The sequence below is a fragment of the Sceloporus occidentalis genome, unplaced genomic scaffold (genome assembly GCF_023333645.1).
Source record: "Sceloporus occidentalis isolate IW3139 unplaced genomic scaffold, rSceOcc1.0.p SCAF_4, whole genome shotgun sequence".
Lineage (NCBI taxonomy): Eukaryota > Metazoa > Chordata > Lepidosauria > Squamata > Phrynosomatidae > Sceloporus > Sceloporus occidentalis.
The window spans coordinates 117,121,863-117,137,618 of record NW_028316984.1 but is presented as its reverse complement, the minus strand read 5'-3'; the positions used below and the strand labels follow the sequence as shown (position 1 = coordinate 117,137,618).

At 40.5% G+C, this 15,756-nt stretch overlaps 1 protein-coding gene across 3 annotated transcripts in view; it reads left to right on the top strand.

The window, feature by feature from the left end:
- Positions 1 to 15,756, top strand: part of GAS2 (growth arrest specific 2) — a 156,535-nt gene that overhangs the window by 85,753 nt on the left and 55,026 nt on the right. For all 3 annotated transcript variants that reach the window (XM_089521345.1, XM_089521343.1, XM_089521344.1), the window contains one exon: positions 9,847 to 9,910. In XM_089521345.1, the coding sequence (XP_089377471.1) occupies positions 9,847 to 9,910 (64 nt within the window). The remainder of the gene's footprint in view (positions 1 to 9,846; positions 9,911 to 15,756) is intronic.

Below are 15,756 nucleotides of genomic sequence, written 5' to 3'. Positions count from 1 at the left end.
TAGAAGAAGTTATAAATTACAGAATAATCTAGATTATATTCACCAAAGAATAGAAAAATAAAAATAATTTCTCTAATGTGACCATCAAAATACATTTTTCTATTCTACTCACAAACAGATGAATCTTTGATGTTGCTGGGACAATCTCATTTCAGACCTTCTTAATCAACACAGGAAGGTGGATATGGATGAGGCTACGGTGGAATACACATCATCAGCACTCTCTGTTCAATTCAGAAAAAGTGCCTAAAAATAGGGTTCAAGTAATTGATGATGGGAGCTAGCCTTGTTTGTCTATGAGGTGATGACCCACAATTGGGTCTTCTAAAGAATTCTGAAGTCCTTTATGAGACTTGGTGTGAGTATCTTTAGTGATAAATACTCCTATATCAGGTTTGGCAAAAGTAGATACAATTTCATCTGTTTTTTTCACGTAGACATCAGTTGTTTGTATGCTTACTCTGTATGTACAGCGCTGTGTAAATTTACAGTGCTTTATAAATAAGGGTAAATAATAATAATAATAATAATAATAATAATAATAATAATATGTGAGTTAGATATTCCAGGGGTTATACATAATGTCCATGTATCCCATTTCACAGGGACAGTCCCAATTAATCCACAGCTGCCCCACTTTTCCAGCTGCTTTTAAAATGTTCCAGATTCTTTCTTTTTCTCCAACTTTCCCTCTTTGTCTTCAGATTTCTTCAGTTGCCTCAAAATGAGTTCAAAGCACAAAAATAGTTTATACTCGTGTTAACTCAGTGGCAACAGGAGAAGAGAGGTGTGAGTGGAATCTTGCACTTCCTAGTAGGTTCAAGTAAAGGAAAACTTCTGCAACCTCTTCTAGCTTGTGTGAACTTCCTCATTAATAACTTTTTGATTTTGACCACACTCTGATGCTGCTTGACCATATGTGTCCTGATTTCAATCTATGAAATGTTGGAGGGTATCCTTTTTTGGTTTACTGACTAAAGTAATATGAAATGCTTACTGAAGTTGGCATTCTACATTGAGTGTATCTTAATACAGCTTTCAGTGAATTGTCTTCAGCTAAAAAAATGCTGGTTGATCTCAGTGGGAGTGTTGCCCACTACTTGCTCTGTATACTAATTATGCACTAAGGTCTTTATTTTCAATGAATTTTATTCTCCTGTGTTATTGAATGGTTATAGGAACTGGAGGCAATGAACACTCTTCATCTCTTTCTTCAAAGAATCTACTCGGCAAGAAAAGGGTTTGCCTTCAGTTATGTTAGCATGCTAATGTGTGTATTACATTCTGGAAGCATTTGACCATTTTAAACTCACCCCTTCTTTGGTGCTTGTGACACTAGTATCCACATGCATTTATGGTGCATACATTATGTGTGACTTATTCTGATGCAACACATAGAAATGTGATGATATTTTCAGTAGAACTGGTCCTCAGGTGTAATATATTTTATTTAAAAAATAAACAAACAACCCAATCACTTGAAATTTATTATTTTTCAGCATTGTTTACACACACTGTTATTCCAGGTTTGCCCAACTCTGACTCACTGGCAACCTGTTAAGGCTACTGACAACATATGGTGGCATTTCATAAGAGAATTGTTTGGAAGGAGGGGGGATATCCCAAGAACCTGTCAGGCTAAGATTTATGGTTGGCATATTTTATCTTGCTTGTTAGGTCACACACATTTGCAGAGCTCTATTATATTTACCCTTTGTCCAGGGACTCAAAAATGTTTTGCAGATTCAAATTTATATTGCTTAAAAATTAAAAGTACCTAATGAATATAATTGTATTTCTCCTGCATGTCAAGATGGACAAAGGCCCAATAAAAGTATTTCTGACTGAGATGTCACTCTACATTTTGGAAGTAAATTACATTGAAATAAAGGCTTATTTCTCAGTAGGCATGAAAATATTTGCATTGACAGTCCCAGTGAAACAAATTGAACACGTTATTGTAGTCCTTTAGCTTCAGCCCATTACTTTTCTTAATCAGAGAAAAATACGTGTAAAACATTCAAGGAAGAGAAAATTGACTATTCTGTCTCTCTCTACTTCAACTATATTGTTGCATCAGGAAAAGTTGTTTTCTGTCCGTCTATTTTCACACAGTTTGTTTTAACTATCCACATTTTGTATGTGACTTGTCACTGTGAGGACTATAAAAGCAATTTTGATTGCATAAATATTTTAAAATAAACATACGTTGTTACAAAAACCCACCTTTGTTACTTGAACTATAATTCTTATGCTTTCTCTCACTTTCAGAGAAAACCAGTATTTCCATGAGATTCCGATTTCTGTGTTTTACAGACCACAACATATCTATAGATATTTCTCTGAGTAAGATTCATGTGGTGATTCTGACCTTTTTTTTAATATAAAACAAAATAAAATGAAAGGTAACTAGATGATGCTTCCAGGATATTATTATTATTATTATTATTATTAAACTTTATTTCTAAAGCGCTGTAATTATACACAGCGCTGTACAAAGTCGGTAAAATTAAAAAGTATATAAAAGCCTGCCCAAGGTGTACATTCTAAGATAACAATAAAAGAGGAATAGATAAAATTACCATATAGAAAAGAAAAAACAAATTAAAAACATCAAATAAAACAAATCACATCACATCAAATATTGTCAGACAGCCAGATGACAATCACAAATTCCCTGAGAACGCTTCCCTAAACAATATGGTTTTCAGCTCAGCCTTAAAGCTGGTTAGGGAAGTGATGAGCCGTGCATGCAGAGGAAGAAGGTTCCAGGAATGAGGGGCAGCAAGAGAGAAGGGACGGATCTGGGATGGGGCAGAGGAGATCCTGGGTTGAAAGAAGAGACTTTGGCTACCAGAGCGGAGAGTGCGAGTAGGGATGTAGGGAGAGAGAAAATCGGTTAAATAAAGAGGGGCCAGCCCATGCAGAGCTTTAAAGGTGAGTAGCAAAAGTTTGTACCTGATGCGGAAAGGAAAAGGGAGCCAGTGAAGGGAGGACAACAGAGGGGAGACATGATCATAACGGCGAGCGAGTGAAATAATGCGTGCAGCTGAATGCTGAACAGAAATTAATGGGTGGAGATGAGAGAGGGGAAGCCCTGCCAAGAGGAGGTTACAGTAGTCTAGTCGTGAGACCACTAGGGCATGGACCAGTGTCTTTGCGGTAGAAGCTGAGAGATATGGATGGATTTTGGCGATATTATAGAGAAAAAATCTGCAGACTTTGGCTGTAGTCTGGATCTGAGGGATAAATGACAAAGAGGAGTCAAAGATGAAACCGAGACTGCGGGCTTCCTGGACCGGCTGGATAGAGATGTTATTGACAGAAATAGAAAAGGAATAGTGAAGGGTGGGCTTAGGAGGGAAAACAAGAAGCTCTGTCTTGGACATATTGAGCTTCAGACGCCGATGGTGCATCCAGTGGGAGATAGCTGTTAAACAGGATGACACTTGCTGCTCTAGCTCTGGCGAAAGATTAGGGGTGGAAAGGTACAGTTGGGTATCATCAGCGTAAAGATGGTAGGAGAAACCAAAAGAACTGATAAGTTTGCCAAGGGAGAGTGTGTATAAAGAGAACAGAAGGGGACCCAAAACAGAGCCCTGAGGAACTCCAACAGATAAGGGGACAGAAGACGAGGTCTGACCACCCGAGACCACTGAAAAAGATCGATCTGACAAGTAAGATGTGAACCAATCGAGAACAAGGCCCGAGAAACCAAGGTCAGAGAGTACATCTATTAGGGAGACAGTGGTCCACAGTGTTGAAGGCCGCAGACAGATCGAGTAGGACAAGGATTGAATAAAGGCCATTTGCCTTGGCCCGCAAAAGATCATTCGAGATCTTAGTAAGGGCTGTCTCTGTGGAGTGCCGTGGGCGAAAACCAGACTGGAAGGGATCCAGAATGGAGTTGGTTTCAAGAAACTCAAGACAGCATGAATAGACAACTCGTTCCAACACCTTAGAGAGAAAAGGAAGAAGAGAGATTGGATGATAGCTAGCCAAGGAAGAGGGGTCGAGAGAGGGTTTTTTCAGGATAGGGGAAACTAAGGCATGTTTGAAGACTGAGGGGAAGGAACCCGAAGAGAGAGAGAGATTAAAGATATAGAGGAGGGAGGGTAACAAAGAGGGGGCTATAGAGATTAGAAGACGAGAAGGAATTGGATCAAGAGAGCGGGTGGTGGGTTTTGATGAGTTCAGCAGCGAAGAGAGTTCTTCCAAAGAAACAGGAGGAAACACAGAGAGTTTATTAGTAGGAGGGGTGAGGAGATTAATGGTGGGAGCCAAATCATGAGGAGTTAACTCAGAACGAATGGTAGTGATCTTTGTAATGAAGTAATTGGCGAAGTCGGAGGGAGAAAATAATGGAGAGACGGAGGGAGGAGAGGGTTTTAACAGTGTGTTGAAACAGGAAAACAAGCGCTGCGGGCGCCTCTCGTTGGCGCAGATCAATGATTTGAAGTAGTCTTGTTTTGCCATCGACAGGGCGCATGAAAAGGATAAAAGAACGAACTTAAAATGGATAAAGTCGGCCCACTCCCTGGACTTTCTCCAGAGACGTTCGGCTGCTCGGGAGCAGGACCGGGGAAATCTAACAATGGGAGTGATCCAGGGCTGAGGCCTAGTCATAGAGGAAGAGGAGGACACGCGCGTAGATACTAGGGCAAAGCTGTCAAGAGTTGAGGAGAGAGTAGAATTTAATAAAGACATAGCTGAGTCAGCAGAGTCCCCAAGATTGAGAGAAGCGAAGGCTTAGTCCAAGGACTGAGCGAGATGGTTAAGGTCAAGAGAATGAAGATCGCGGAACTGGCGGAGGACGGTATGACAGGGAGGTGGGATGTAGGCAAGAGTAAAGGAAAGTAGGTGATGGTCAGATAGTGGAAAGTCAGAAGCCGAGTAGTCAGACATGACACACTTGGAAGGGAGAACTAAGTCAAGACAGTGACCAGGGGAATGGGTTGGAGAGTTGGAATGGCGTTGGAGACCGAAGGAAGCTAAGAGAGAGCTGAAGCGAGAGGTTGAGGAATTCTTGGGATCGTCGAGGTGGATGTTAAAGTCACCTAAGATCAGGGAGGGGACTGTATCTGAAAGAAAAAATGTCAACCAAGACTCGAAATCGGTGAAAAACTGAGAGGCTGAACCAGGAGGACGATAGATGATGGCAACCCGAAGTTGCAAAGGAAAAAAGAGTCTAATGGAGTGTAATTCAAATGAGGAGAAGGAATAGCTGGGGGGAGGAGAGAGAACCTGAAACTGACAGGACTTTGATAATAAGATGCCGACCCCTAAGTAATAAAAAAATTTATTACACAAGAAGCAAAATAATTAAATGTTTAAGATGAGAATTTGTTATGAGAGAGAGAGAAAATGCCACAGAAAAGAACTATGAATGTCTTTTAGCAAGAATGGAAGTGCAAAAAGGGGGGAAAGAGTCTGTTCAAAAAAGTACAATAAACGGAACAGTAGCAACTCCAGTGACATTAATTCACTGTACATTGTGTGCATAAAATGGGGTGAAACCTTCAATAAAGATGGGAATATTCTAATTTTAAAAATGTTTTAAAATAGAAAATACATTCTCTTAAAGTCAAGTGTCAACTCCTTTTTGTTGGTTCTGTATCTGCCATTTCTACTTATATGACATTATATATAATTTTCTTTTGGAACATCCACACACCCCTGCCACATCTTTAAACTAGTATTACTCCAAGGTGCTCTCTGAACCAGTGTCAATTGCTGCTGATCCTTGCCAAGTTTCCAGGAAAGAAATAAACATTTGTACCAAATGGGCACAAATATGGTGCTAGTCCCTGGTACATTGGAAAAAACAATTGTCCTCATGCATGTCAGATAAATTGAGAAGCACTGCTTTAAACCCCTTCAGTCCTTATTCATTAAAAGACATGTTCCTCTTTAACAAGCCCTTTCCAGTCAAAAACATACTGGAGATTATCACATGAGGGACAGGATGTCATTGTCACATCCCTATCCCATCCTTTCCACCTGATCGCGGGAAGGACTTTCACACATGACTCGTACTTGACCCGGCAGGGAAACACAAGTGAGAGTGATCACACAAATCACTTTCACACTGCAGCTGGCTGAAAAGTGCTTTCAGCCGTCATTTGCAGTCTTTTTGTATTAACAGAAGAACCCATTAATACCATGACAGCTGAAAGTGCTTTTCAGCCGGCTGCAATGTGAAAGTCATTTGTGCAATCATTTTTACCCAGGCCATGGACAGGATAAGGATGGGGGAGCAATTCAACCCCCCTTGTGATAATCTTCACTGAATCACCCAGGACTGGAGTGGGAATCACACAGCCCTTCAAAAGTTCATGGACTACAGCTCCCAGCATGCTTCTGCTATGCTGCCTAGGTCTGAAAGGGCTTGCAGTCTACCGAAACCTGGAGGCCAACATAAATCACACTCTGCCTTAACCTTACCTTGCCATCACCTTTATTCCCACTCCTACTCTCCTCAAGTACACTCTTCATTCTCTTCTTAACACACCCCAAGTAAGAATAGGGTCTAACAGTCTGGACAGAAAATGCATCACTTTTTATTTTATGCAGAACATATTGTCACTACATCGGTGTTTCACTGAAGTAGTTGTAAGCAATAAAAAATGTTCCACAACATGGCTGTGAAAAACACACACTGGGACCATATTTACAAGAGTCCTTATTTATGTCAGTGATTGTTCCATAGGTTTTCTCTAAATTGATTTTACAGAAGATGCCGATCATAGAAAGTTACATGTTCAGTGACAAAAGCAAAGACCAAGTTAGTAATGTGTATTTATAGTCCAGTGCTAGGCTGGAGGTTCTGGTTTTAGTGTTATCAGAATATGGGCTATTGATTTGTTATATAGTATAGAACAGAGGTGTAGTAATGGTAGTGATTGTTCTATATGTGTAGCAGCCAGAACATTTTGCCACAATAATATCAAAGGTAGGGAAATAATATGCAAAGCTAACGCTGCATGATATGGTACTTATGGAACCCCTTGGACTGTAGCATGTTTTTCTCTGCAGTCTGTTTATCTGGAGATCAGGCAGTAGCATAGTACTGCAAAGAGGCAGAAAGGAATGTAGGCCTGTTCTATACTACAGGCCCTCCTGCTGCTCTCCAAGAGTGCTAGAAACTACAGCAGCGTGCAACACATGTGCTGGACGAACACCAAACACATACCATTCAGAATATGAGAGTTTTTAACAGTAAAAATCAGAGTATAGACAGTTAATCTTATCAACACTATCAGGTGCACGGTTAAGGGTTACTGTTTTTTTTCTTAGTTTAGCATATGTGTTCAAGCCTCCTGGAGGTAAGAATGAAAAAGGATGGAATAATACAATGATGAAGATATGTGCCATAAATATGATTGTTTTTTTATTTTTAAAAAGTTCTGATTATTTGAGTTCATTAATGAAACAAAGGATTGTACAACATGTGCTCCTAGGATCACAGGTGGTCCTGAGCCACTTTCCATGCAGATATTGAAATCAGAAATATTCTTCATCCCCCCCCCCCCCCCCCCCTGTTGATCTGCTAAACTGTTGGGGCAAATTATGCTTCTTGGGCTCTGAATTGACTGTTTACCTGTTTCTAACAATGGGGTATCAACAACAATTTCAGTGGAGTTTTTTTTGGGGGGGCAATGGGAGCATGCCAAGATGTGTAGGAATATCTGTGTATGCACACACATGTGCATGCACATGCATTGATATGTGCACATGTGAGATTGGCCTTCTGTCTTTCCCAGCTGATACTCAATGTAGCCATAAGGACCCAAATAATTATGCCCCCACCCAGTATAAACAGAGACTGGATGTTTTTGGAGCTATTATATAAACTTGTTGATCCAGTTTTGTGGCCAGAGTATTACCACAGGTATCTAGGTAGGTTTCTCACTTAAAATCCAGAGGTGTACATTTATTGCATAGTGCACATGTCAGGTGTGGTAGGTCTCTGGTTTTTGAAGTATTATATATGTATTATAAAATTACATTCATGTTGCCCCAAACTGACAAGAAGCAGATAACAGTGCTATAGAACCTCACAGTGACTTGGCAATTGTAATGGTGGACATAGTAGTTCTGTTTCCACAGAAGAATATGGTTATGCTGTGCTGTGCATACTATAACAAATAGATCCCTTCTCCCCAGTGTTCCAAAATATTCATATTAGTGCTGCTATAATCCTCAGGAATGCTAATAATTATGTTTTAAATGTACCCCTGTATTCCTATCCCATCACCAGATACTTCTTTTGTAATATGGTTGGCTAGTGCCTGTAATATCTGTCATGCTCTAACAATGATTGCACTGTTTTACATTGTTCATCATGAAATGCATGAGATATGTCTGGAACATGGTGAGTTGGATGCCCAGAAGCGTATTAATTTTCATCAGAAAAGCAAAATTCTGGCAGAAATGTTCTCTCACTTGTTCAGATTGTCTTATTATCATTGTCTACTTCATCATCCTTTGGAATATGGCTTCATTTTAAAAATTAAAACAGTATGTCTGCCTAACGCACAAGATGTTTCAGAAATTATTTCTCTAAACTGACCTTTCAAAGTATATCAATATCTACAGTAATATTTTGTTTCAGGGTGGAGGATGGGGATAACACTCAGTTTCCAAGTCGTATAAAGATTAATTCCCATGGTGATGCCATGTAGAGTCCACACTCTAAATAACATGTGCAACCATATGTGTAATTTAAATGTCATGTGGAGTTTGGTGGATTTAACCACAGCAGAAGTGCTAATTTTGGAGAACATATTTTGCTAGTCATTGTGGAACTTCCCTATCTATTACATTGCACAGTTTGATTAGCCTTGCTCCATTACAAATACAAATAAGGGCTCTTCAGGCATTCCTCAATACACAAAGTCAGAAAAAGCACTAGCCTGTCTGTATATATAAGGTGGGACCAATTCCTTTTATAGGATCCATGATAACTGATGCTGCAACATGAATTTGAAGTTGCTTGAAAATGAATGGCAGTTGCTAATAATAATAATAATAATAAAATTTATTTGTATCCCGCCCCTCTGAGAACAATCCGGGCGGCTAACAAAGTTAAAAATACAGCACATATAAAATCCCTGGTGCCCTCCCCTCCTTAAAAAAGTATTAAATCCAATGCAGAATTAAAAACAAACAAACAAACAAACATACAAGTTAAAAACTGACCAGAAGGTCAACAACATCACATCTAAAGAGTATAACCAAAATGCTGGGTGGCGGAGGGAGATAGTATATGAATTAATTCCAATATGTAGTTTGCTTATGAAATCTGCTCCCCCTCACCCCCGACTTACAATAAAGGCCAAATTTTTATAGATTGTCTGGCAGTTCAAGTGGGCTGAATGTTTCTGAGAGTGGCCAGCTGTATGTTTTTGGACATTTACCCACACAGTGTGATAATGTGGTTGTGCTTTAACTGTATTTCTTCTTCTCATAGTTGACTCTATTAGTTCCTTCAGCTATTTGGGAACGTCTTCTATATTTTATTTTAGGCATGGCACTTTGTTAAACTTTCCACTATGTAAAAAATCATCATTTTCTAAGATGGAATCTATTATTTATAGTTTTTAGGTATTATAAGTATTGTGTTTAAAAATATTAAGCAAAATTAGAAAGCATTGTGCTTAAAATCTTCTGCTGCGTTAATTAAAGAAAGGGTTTTCTGAAAACAAACTGTTGCAGCTACCTTTTATTAGAATGTGTTTTGTGTTAGGTGTTGCAAACTGAATTTGTCAAACTAGAAGTGGTACATCATTCAGACACTTAAATATCTTGTTGTAAATGCTTTTTGTCTCTGTCTTGCTTTTGCAGTCCTTCACAAGCAGCCCAGAGAAGTGTGCCTTTGTTTGCTTGAACTTGGAAGGATTGCTGCCAGGTAGGCAAAATTATTTAGAGAACTTAGCAGTACTAAAAGAGTTTGGTTCTACACATCTTCATGCTAACAGATACACTTCAGCTACAGTCAGGGCAAAGGCCAAGCTATGGCTACACAGAACATATTGTGAATAGTTGTTTAAACAGAACAGTCAAGGTTCTCATAATACACTGATGGAGTCTGCTTACAAGAAAACCCATAAAAAACTAATTAATATTTGAGTAGGTCTTCCTAAAGCAGATGATTTTATATCTGCAAGCTGAAATACTAACTTCAGTAACAGGTGCTTCATTTACTCTTCAGACCTGTTGGAATTCCGATGTGCAGCTAGAGTCACTGGTGCAGGTCAAGGGTGAGAATTATTTGGCCTATCAGATGTTGTTGGATTGCACTTCCAAGCCATTGGCTGTTATGAGTAGAAGTAATTGGGGCCAGTAAGTCTAACAACATCACAAATCCCACTTCATTGTAGCTAGTAACACAGAATCATGTCTATGGGCCATCAACACAAGTAATAATAATTGCCCAACAGTATTCACCTTGATATCGCAGGAATTGCTCTTTCTTTTGCCTTTTCTCTGGAGCAATCCATGTAAGATCCACAAACAGGCTTAATATTCTTCTAAACTGCATTTCAGTCTTATGCTGTTTTTAGATATAACCATATGTGATTGATTTCCCCTGTGTGAAAGGAATTCAAAGGGTTAGGAAAGATTTCAGATGCACACCATGAAATGAAACTCCTCATATTTAAATCAAGTCTGGTTAGATTGTGAGAAGGTGCAAAACAGAAAAGGAAAGGTATTTCTTAGCAGAACCTGAGAGGTCCATCTGATGAGTAAGGTTGCATGCAGGTGCAGAGTCAAAACCCAATGGGAACTAAATGATTTACAGCCTGTCAGCATCTGCAGACAGTCAGGAAGTCAGTGGATTATATATAGGTGTTTGCTCCAGCCCTGGCTGACATTTCATTAAACAGAAGGGACTGGATAGCAGCTACTATAACCCACAGATTTATCCACTCATAACTTCCTATATATTTATTTCAAGGATCAAAAAAACTGGAGAATTTGATCCATGATTAGGGCAATCCTTTCTGCAAATCTTTGTCATTCTTGATTGCAGAAAGTTCTTACATCCCAGCACAATATGTCTATGCAACTCACTGAAAACTTAGAAAACTGAAATTAAAAGAGAGGGGAGAAGAGAGCCATTGTGTTGTAGAAAACACAATCAGCTTTCATAGACTGAAGCCATGCAGCCTAGTATTAGTGATATTGACTGACAAGAACGCTTCAGGATTTCAGGAAGCAAATTTTAACAGTACTTTTTGGGGAACAAACCCAAGGTGTCTCCTGTCTCAGACAGAGTGTTAGCCTTGGAGTGAAATGCTGGATTTAAGAGCCAAAGGCGGGTTACAGACCGCCCATTTGGGGCGGGCTGTACCTGCCCCTTTCCCCAGTGTATCGGGGCCTCAGCTGCCAGAACGGCAGCCGCTGAGGCCCCGATCCGCCGCTTTCCAGGCTGCGGGGAAGTGGCAAAAGGCCGCTTCCCCGCAGCCTGGAAAGGGGTGTCCTTGGGGCTTCAAGCCCCAAGGACACCCTGCGGTGGCGGGGAGGAGGAGAAAGGGGTCGCTTGGCCCCTTTCTCCTTTGGTCCGCTGGTCGCAGCCATATGAAGGCTGCGCCCAGCGGACCAAACCAGGAAGGAGCTCCGAAACGGAGCTCCTTCCTGCTCCACACTAAGGGCGCACCATGCGCCCTGGCGCGGAGCAAGGATGTCACGTCCGCGCCGCCCCGTATAGAGGCGGCGCGGTCGTGACGTCCTCATGGCGGCGGCCGTGTGGAACAGCCGCTGCCATTTTGTGCACGCAGAGCGCGCACTAGGGTTAGGGGGGTGCGGAAGCACCACCCCTTTCTAACCCTAGTACGCACTCCGCGCGTACTAAAGTGCCCGTATGTAACGGGCCAAATATAACATAATGTGACACCTTTAAGACTTTACCATAATACAAGCTTTTGTGGACACATAGCCCACTTCCTCAGATGTTCTGACAACCCTGTTCTCATAGCATAGAGTTTCATATGTTTCTATATAAATCATCATCATCATCATCATCCATCATTATTATCCATAGCAAGCAATACCTTTTGGAAGCATGAAAATGGTATGCCTGACTTATCTGATTTTGTGGTGAGGGAGCTGAAAACAAACAAACAAAAAAGGCAGTATTATCAAGGAGTCCCTGCACTAACCTGATTCTTAATAAATATTCATGCATGCATTCATCCATAGGTTTTCAACATTTAAAAGTGCAACCATGTCTGCAAATCAACAGAGCATGAGGCTTCTGCATTCAATTGAATGCTTGGTTTTCATGGGACAAACTCTCAAGTGGTAATTCCTACTCAAATACTTCTCAGACTGAAGCAAAGGTCAAGTAGATTGACCTTTGCTTCAGTCTGAGAAGTATTTGAGTAGGAATCCAAAACAGCTTCTGTCTTAACTTCCGCCCTCCTCTGCCACACTGCTGTAAGTTTTTTTTCCCCTCTCTCTGCCTGGTTCAGTAACAGTGAACTACACTGTAGGGTTATTGTCCTCTACTTTCTCAGTCCAGTATTAAAGGCCTTAGCTGGTTGCCAGTTCTAAGGCCTGGGAATAAACCTATGAAGTACAGAGAGTAATCCATAGAGTCATGTTGAGGAGGGAGCAAGCTTGTTTTCTGCTGCTCCAGAGACTAGAATGTGGAACAATGGATGCAAACTGCAGGAAAAGAGATTCCACCTCAACATTAGGAGGAACTTCCTGACAGTAAGGGCTGTTTGACAGTGGAACAAACTCCCTCAGAGTGTAGTGGAGTCTCCTTCCTTAGACGTCTTCAAACATAGGCTGGATGGTTGGGGGGGGGGGGGGGGGTTGCTTTGATTTAGATTTCCTGCATGGCAGCTGGTTGGACTGGATGGCCCTTGCGGTCTCTTCCAACTCTACGATTCTATAATTCTATGATTCTATGAACAATTCTGACTTTAGTGTTCAGTTGTATGTTTTTGCTCTTCAGTATCTTTTCCAGTTCTTTCATGGCTGCCCTTCCCATACCTAGTCTTCTTATTTCCTGACTACAGTCTCCATTCTGGTCAATGTTTGATCCTAATATGGGAATTCTTTAACTATTTCAGATTCTATGACCATAATAACCTCCTTGTCAGTGTAATGGCTGACGCAGTAAGGATGGCGGGCAGGCAAAGACTTCAGCCATACCACAAGGGATGTCATATCTAAAGATCTTTGCTCTGATTGGGTATCATACATGGGGAATAGTTAGAACCTTTGGTTTGAATTATTTTGACTGGACAGCTGGTAGTCTGGGTGCGGCTAGAGAGAGAATAACAGCAGCCAAGATAGAACTAGCAGGTAGGTTGACTTTGGTGGTTTGCAACATATGAAAGAAAGCTATAATGTAACGTTCAAGCTGTGTCGTTCCTGATAGACTGATAAATTGCCCAGACATGCAGAAAGCTACTACTAGCAAGAAACAGCCAGGCTTTTGCTAAAATAGATATATGTCCCATTATGAGTGTAATGGATCCCATTAGGATGATTATGGATTTAATGCATGCTATTAGGATTTAACAATATTCAAAGAGATTAACCCTTGGATTCCTGCATTCTAGTTTATAGTTCCTCAACAGAAGATATGGTATTCTTAATACATACATGGTTAAATTATACTGTTTGATGGCAATTTTACTGTACATGTTAACTACTTAAAAGCCTGTTAAAGAGCTGAATAGAAAGAAAGGTTTAGTCCTAATGAGAGTGTAACATCTTAATTGCCATATATTGGAATGTCCTAAATGTATGATGCCTTACATTCTATAAAATGGAATGTGATGAAAGCACTGTCTGTGTTTCTCCCTAAGACTAATGTTTATGTTTGCGTATCTGTGATTGCATATAATAAACAGCCTAAAATTTACAGAAGAGCCTTTTCACTAACCCATAGAAATGTCCCAAGATTCTAATATTTAAGAATGCTTAAATAAAGTGTTTATGTTAACTGTGCCTGTCTGGTTTTAACCACCATAACAAATTGGGAACCCAGGTGTCCAGAAAGTGATAACAGAATCCCAGACATTATCCATATTATCTGACAAGTGGCAAGGACTCACAATCTCTCATTCTAAAGAAATAGATGCCTGTTTTATCAACCTACAATTTGGGGATAAAAGCAAAGGAGGCTATTTGTCTGCTTTAGCCCTGTTTCCAACCTGCAGTGAGGTCTAACATAGCAGGGAAAGTGTGCAGGGTTGTTGTAAAACATTTACAGCCTGACGTGAATTATTCAGGGTTAACTATACTACTAGGTGTCATAAGCAATTCATTCTTAGCCACTTCCTGCTCCAACTACAAACAGTGAACTACATTTGCTTTGGAGTTTGTTAGCATTTTTTTAAAAAAAAGTTTCACATTAAGTAAGAATTAAATTAGAAAGAAGAAGAATTCTTCATTATTTTATGGTATTTATACCCCACTCTTCAGCCTTAAAGGCTATCAGAGCGGCTTACAATTATTATTTTTAATTAGATGGTTTCCTGCCCTCAGGCTTACAATCTAAAAGACACAACACAAAAGGAGAAGGGAATGGTGGTGGGAAAGGGGACGAGGTCCAGTGGTCATTCTCTCCCTTTGAGGCCTGGACCAAGGCAGATGGATTGGAGGGAGGGCTCTCTATCTTCAGGCTAGCCCTGGTGGAGCTGGGCCTGCCTGTCCACTCCCTCAGAGACCGAAGGATGACAGTTATCATGGAGGGAGGGCTCATTACTATGTGCTGATGCTTTGGGAAGCATTGTTGTATACATTCGTGCCTGGTCTGCAGCTTCAATAATGTACTAACTTTCTCCATGATTTCTGTGAGTAGCTCTCACTTTCATCCCTGGAGACATTTAAAAATAACTGTTCAGTGTGGACTAGGAAATGACTTCTCCAGACTATGACAGTTGTCTCCCATGCTCTTTTTTAAAAAAAGAATCTGTATAGCTTTATGTAAAATCCTTTCATAATTAGGTAAACCAAGGATATGCATGCATCTTACCCTATATCACACAATTCAGAAGGAGGTGACAAGTATGGTAATGGCTTGAGGGGAAAGCTAATGTTTCATTCTTGTTCCCTATGCTGTTGACAATGACGTAAAACAGGAGAGACCGTTCAGACACAATCATGTCCACTGACTTGGGCCTCTTCTCTGTTCCAGAAGTTAGACAGAACATTAATAGTAGTGTTGATCAGGGTGGTAGTTATCATGTATCACCAGTTTATTCTTCTCTTCATTGGCTGCTTTTCACTATCTGTATTCATAATGAATTTCTAACTTTAAAGGCATGGTTGTTCTTCTTCTGTTATTTTCTTTCTGGTTTTTCCTTATGGGTCTTCTCAGTCTTTGAGTACTTTTCATTCTTGTTTTCTGCCCTAAAATCAATTGTGAATAATAAATAAATATATTTCTATGTTGTCAGTTATTTGCTCTAGTTTCTGCCTATTCATGGAACTCTCTATGTCTTAATATGCATCTTTGCTTACTTCTTTGTTTTAGAAAGCATTTAAAATATGTATTTCCAAGTATAAACTATAGGTGCGTTACAGACCGCCGAAAAGCGGTGGCCTGTACCCGCCCCTTTCCCCGGGGTATCGGGGCCTCAGCGGCCAGAACAACAGCCACTGAGGCCCCGATCCGCCACTTTCCAGGCTGCGGGGAAGCGGCAAAAGGCCGCTTCCCCGCAGCCTGGAAAGGGGTGTCCTTGGGGCTTCAAGCCCCAAGGACACCCTGCGGCGGCAGGGAGGAGGAGA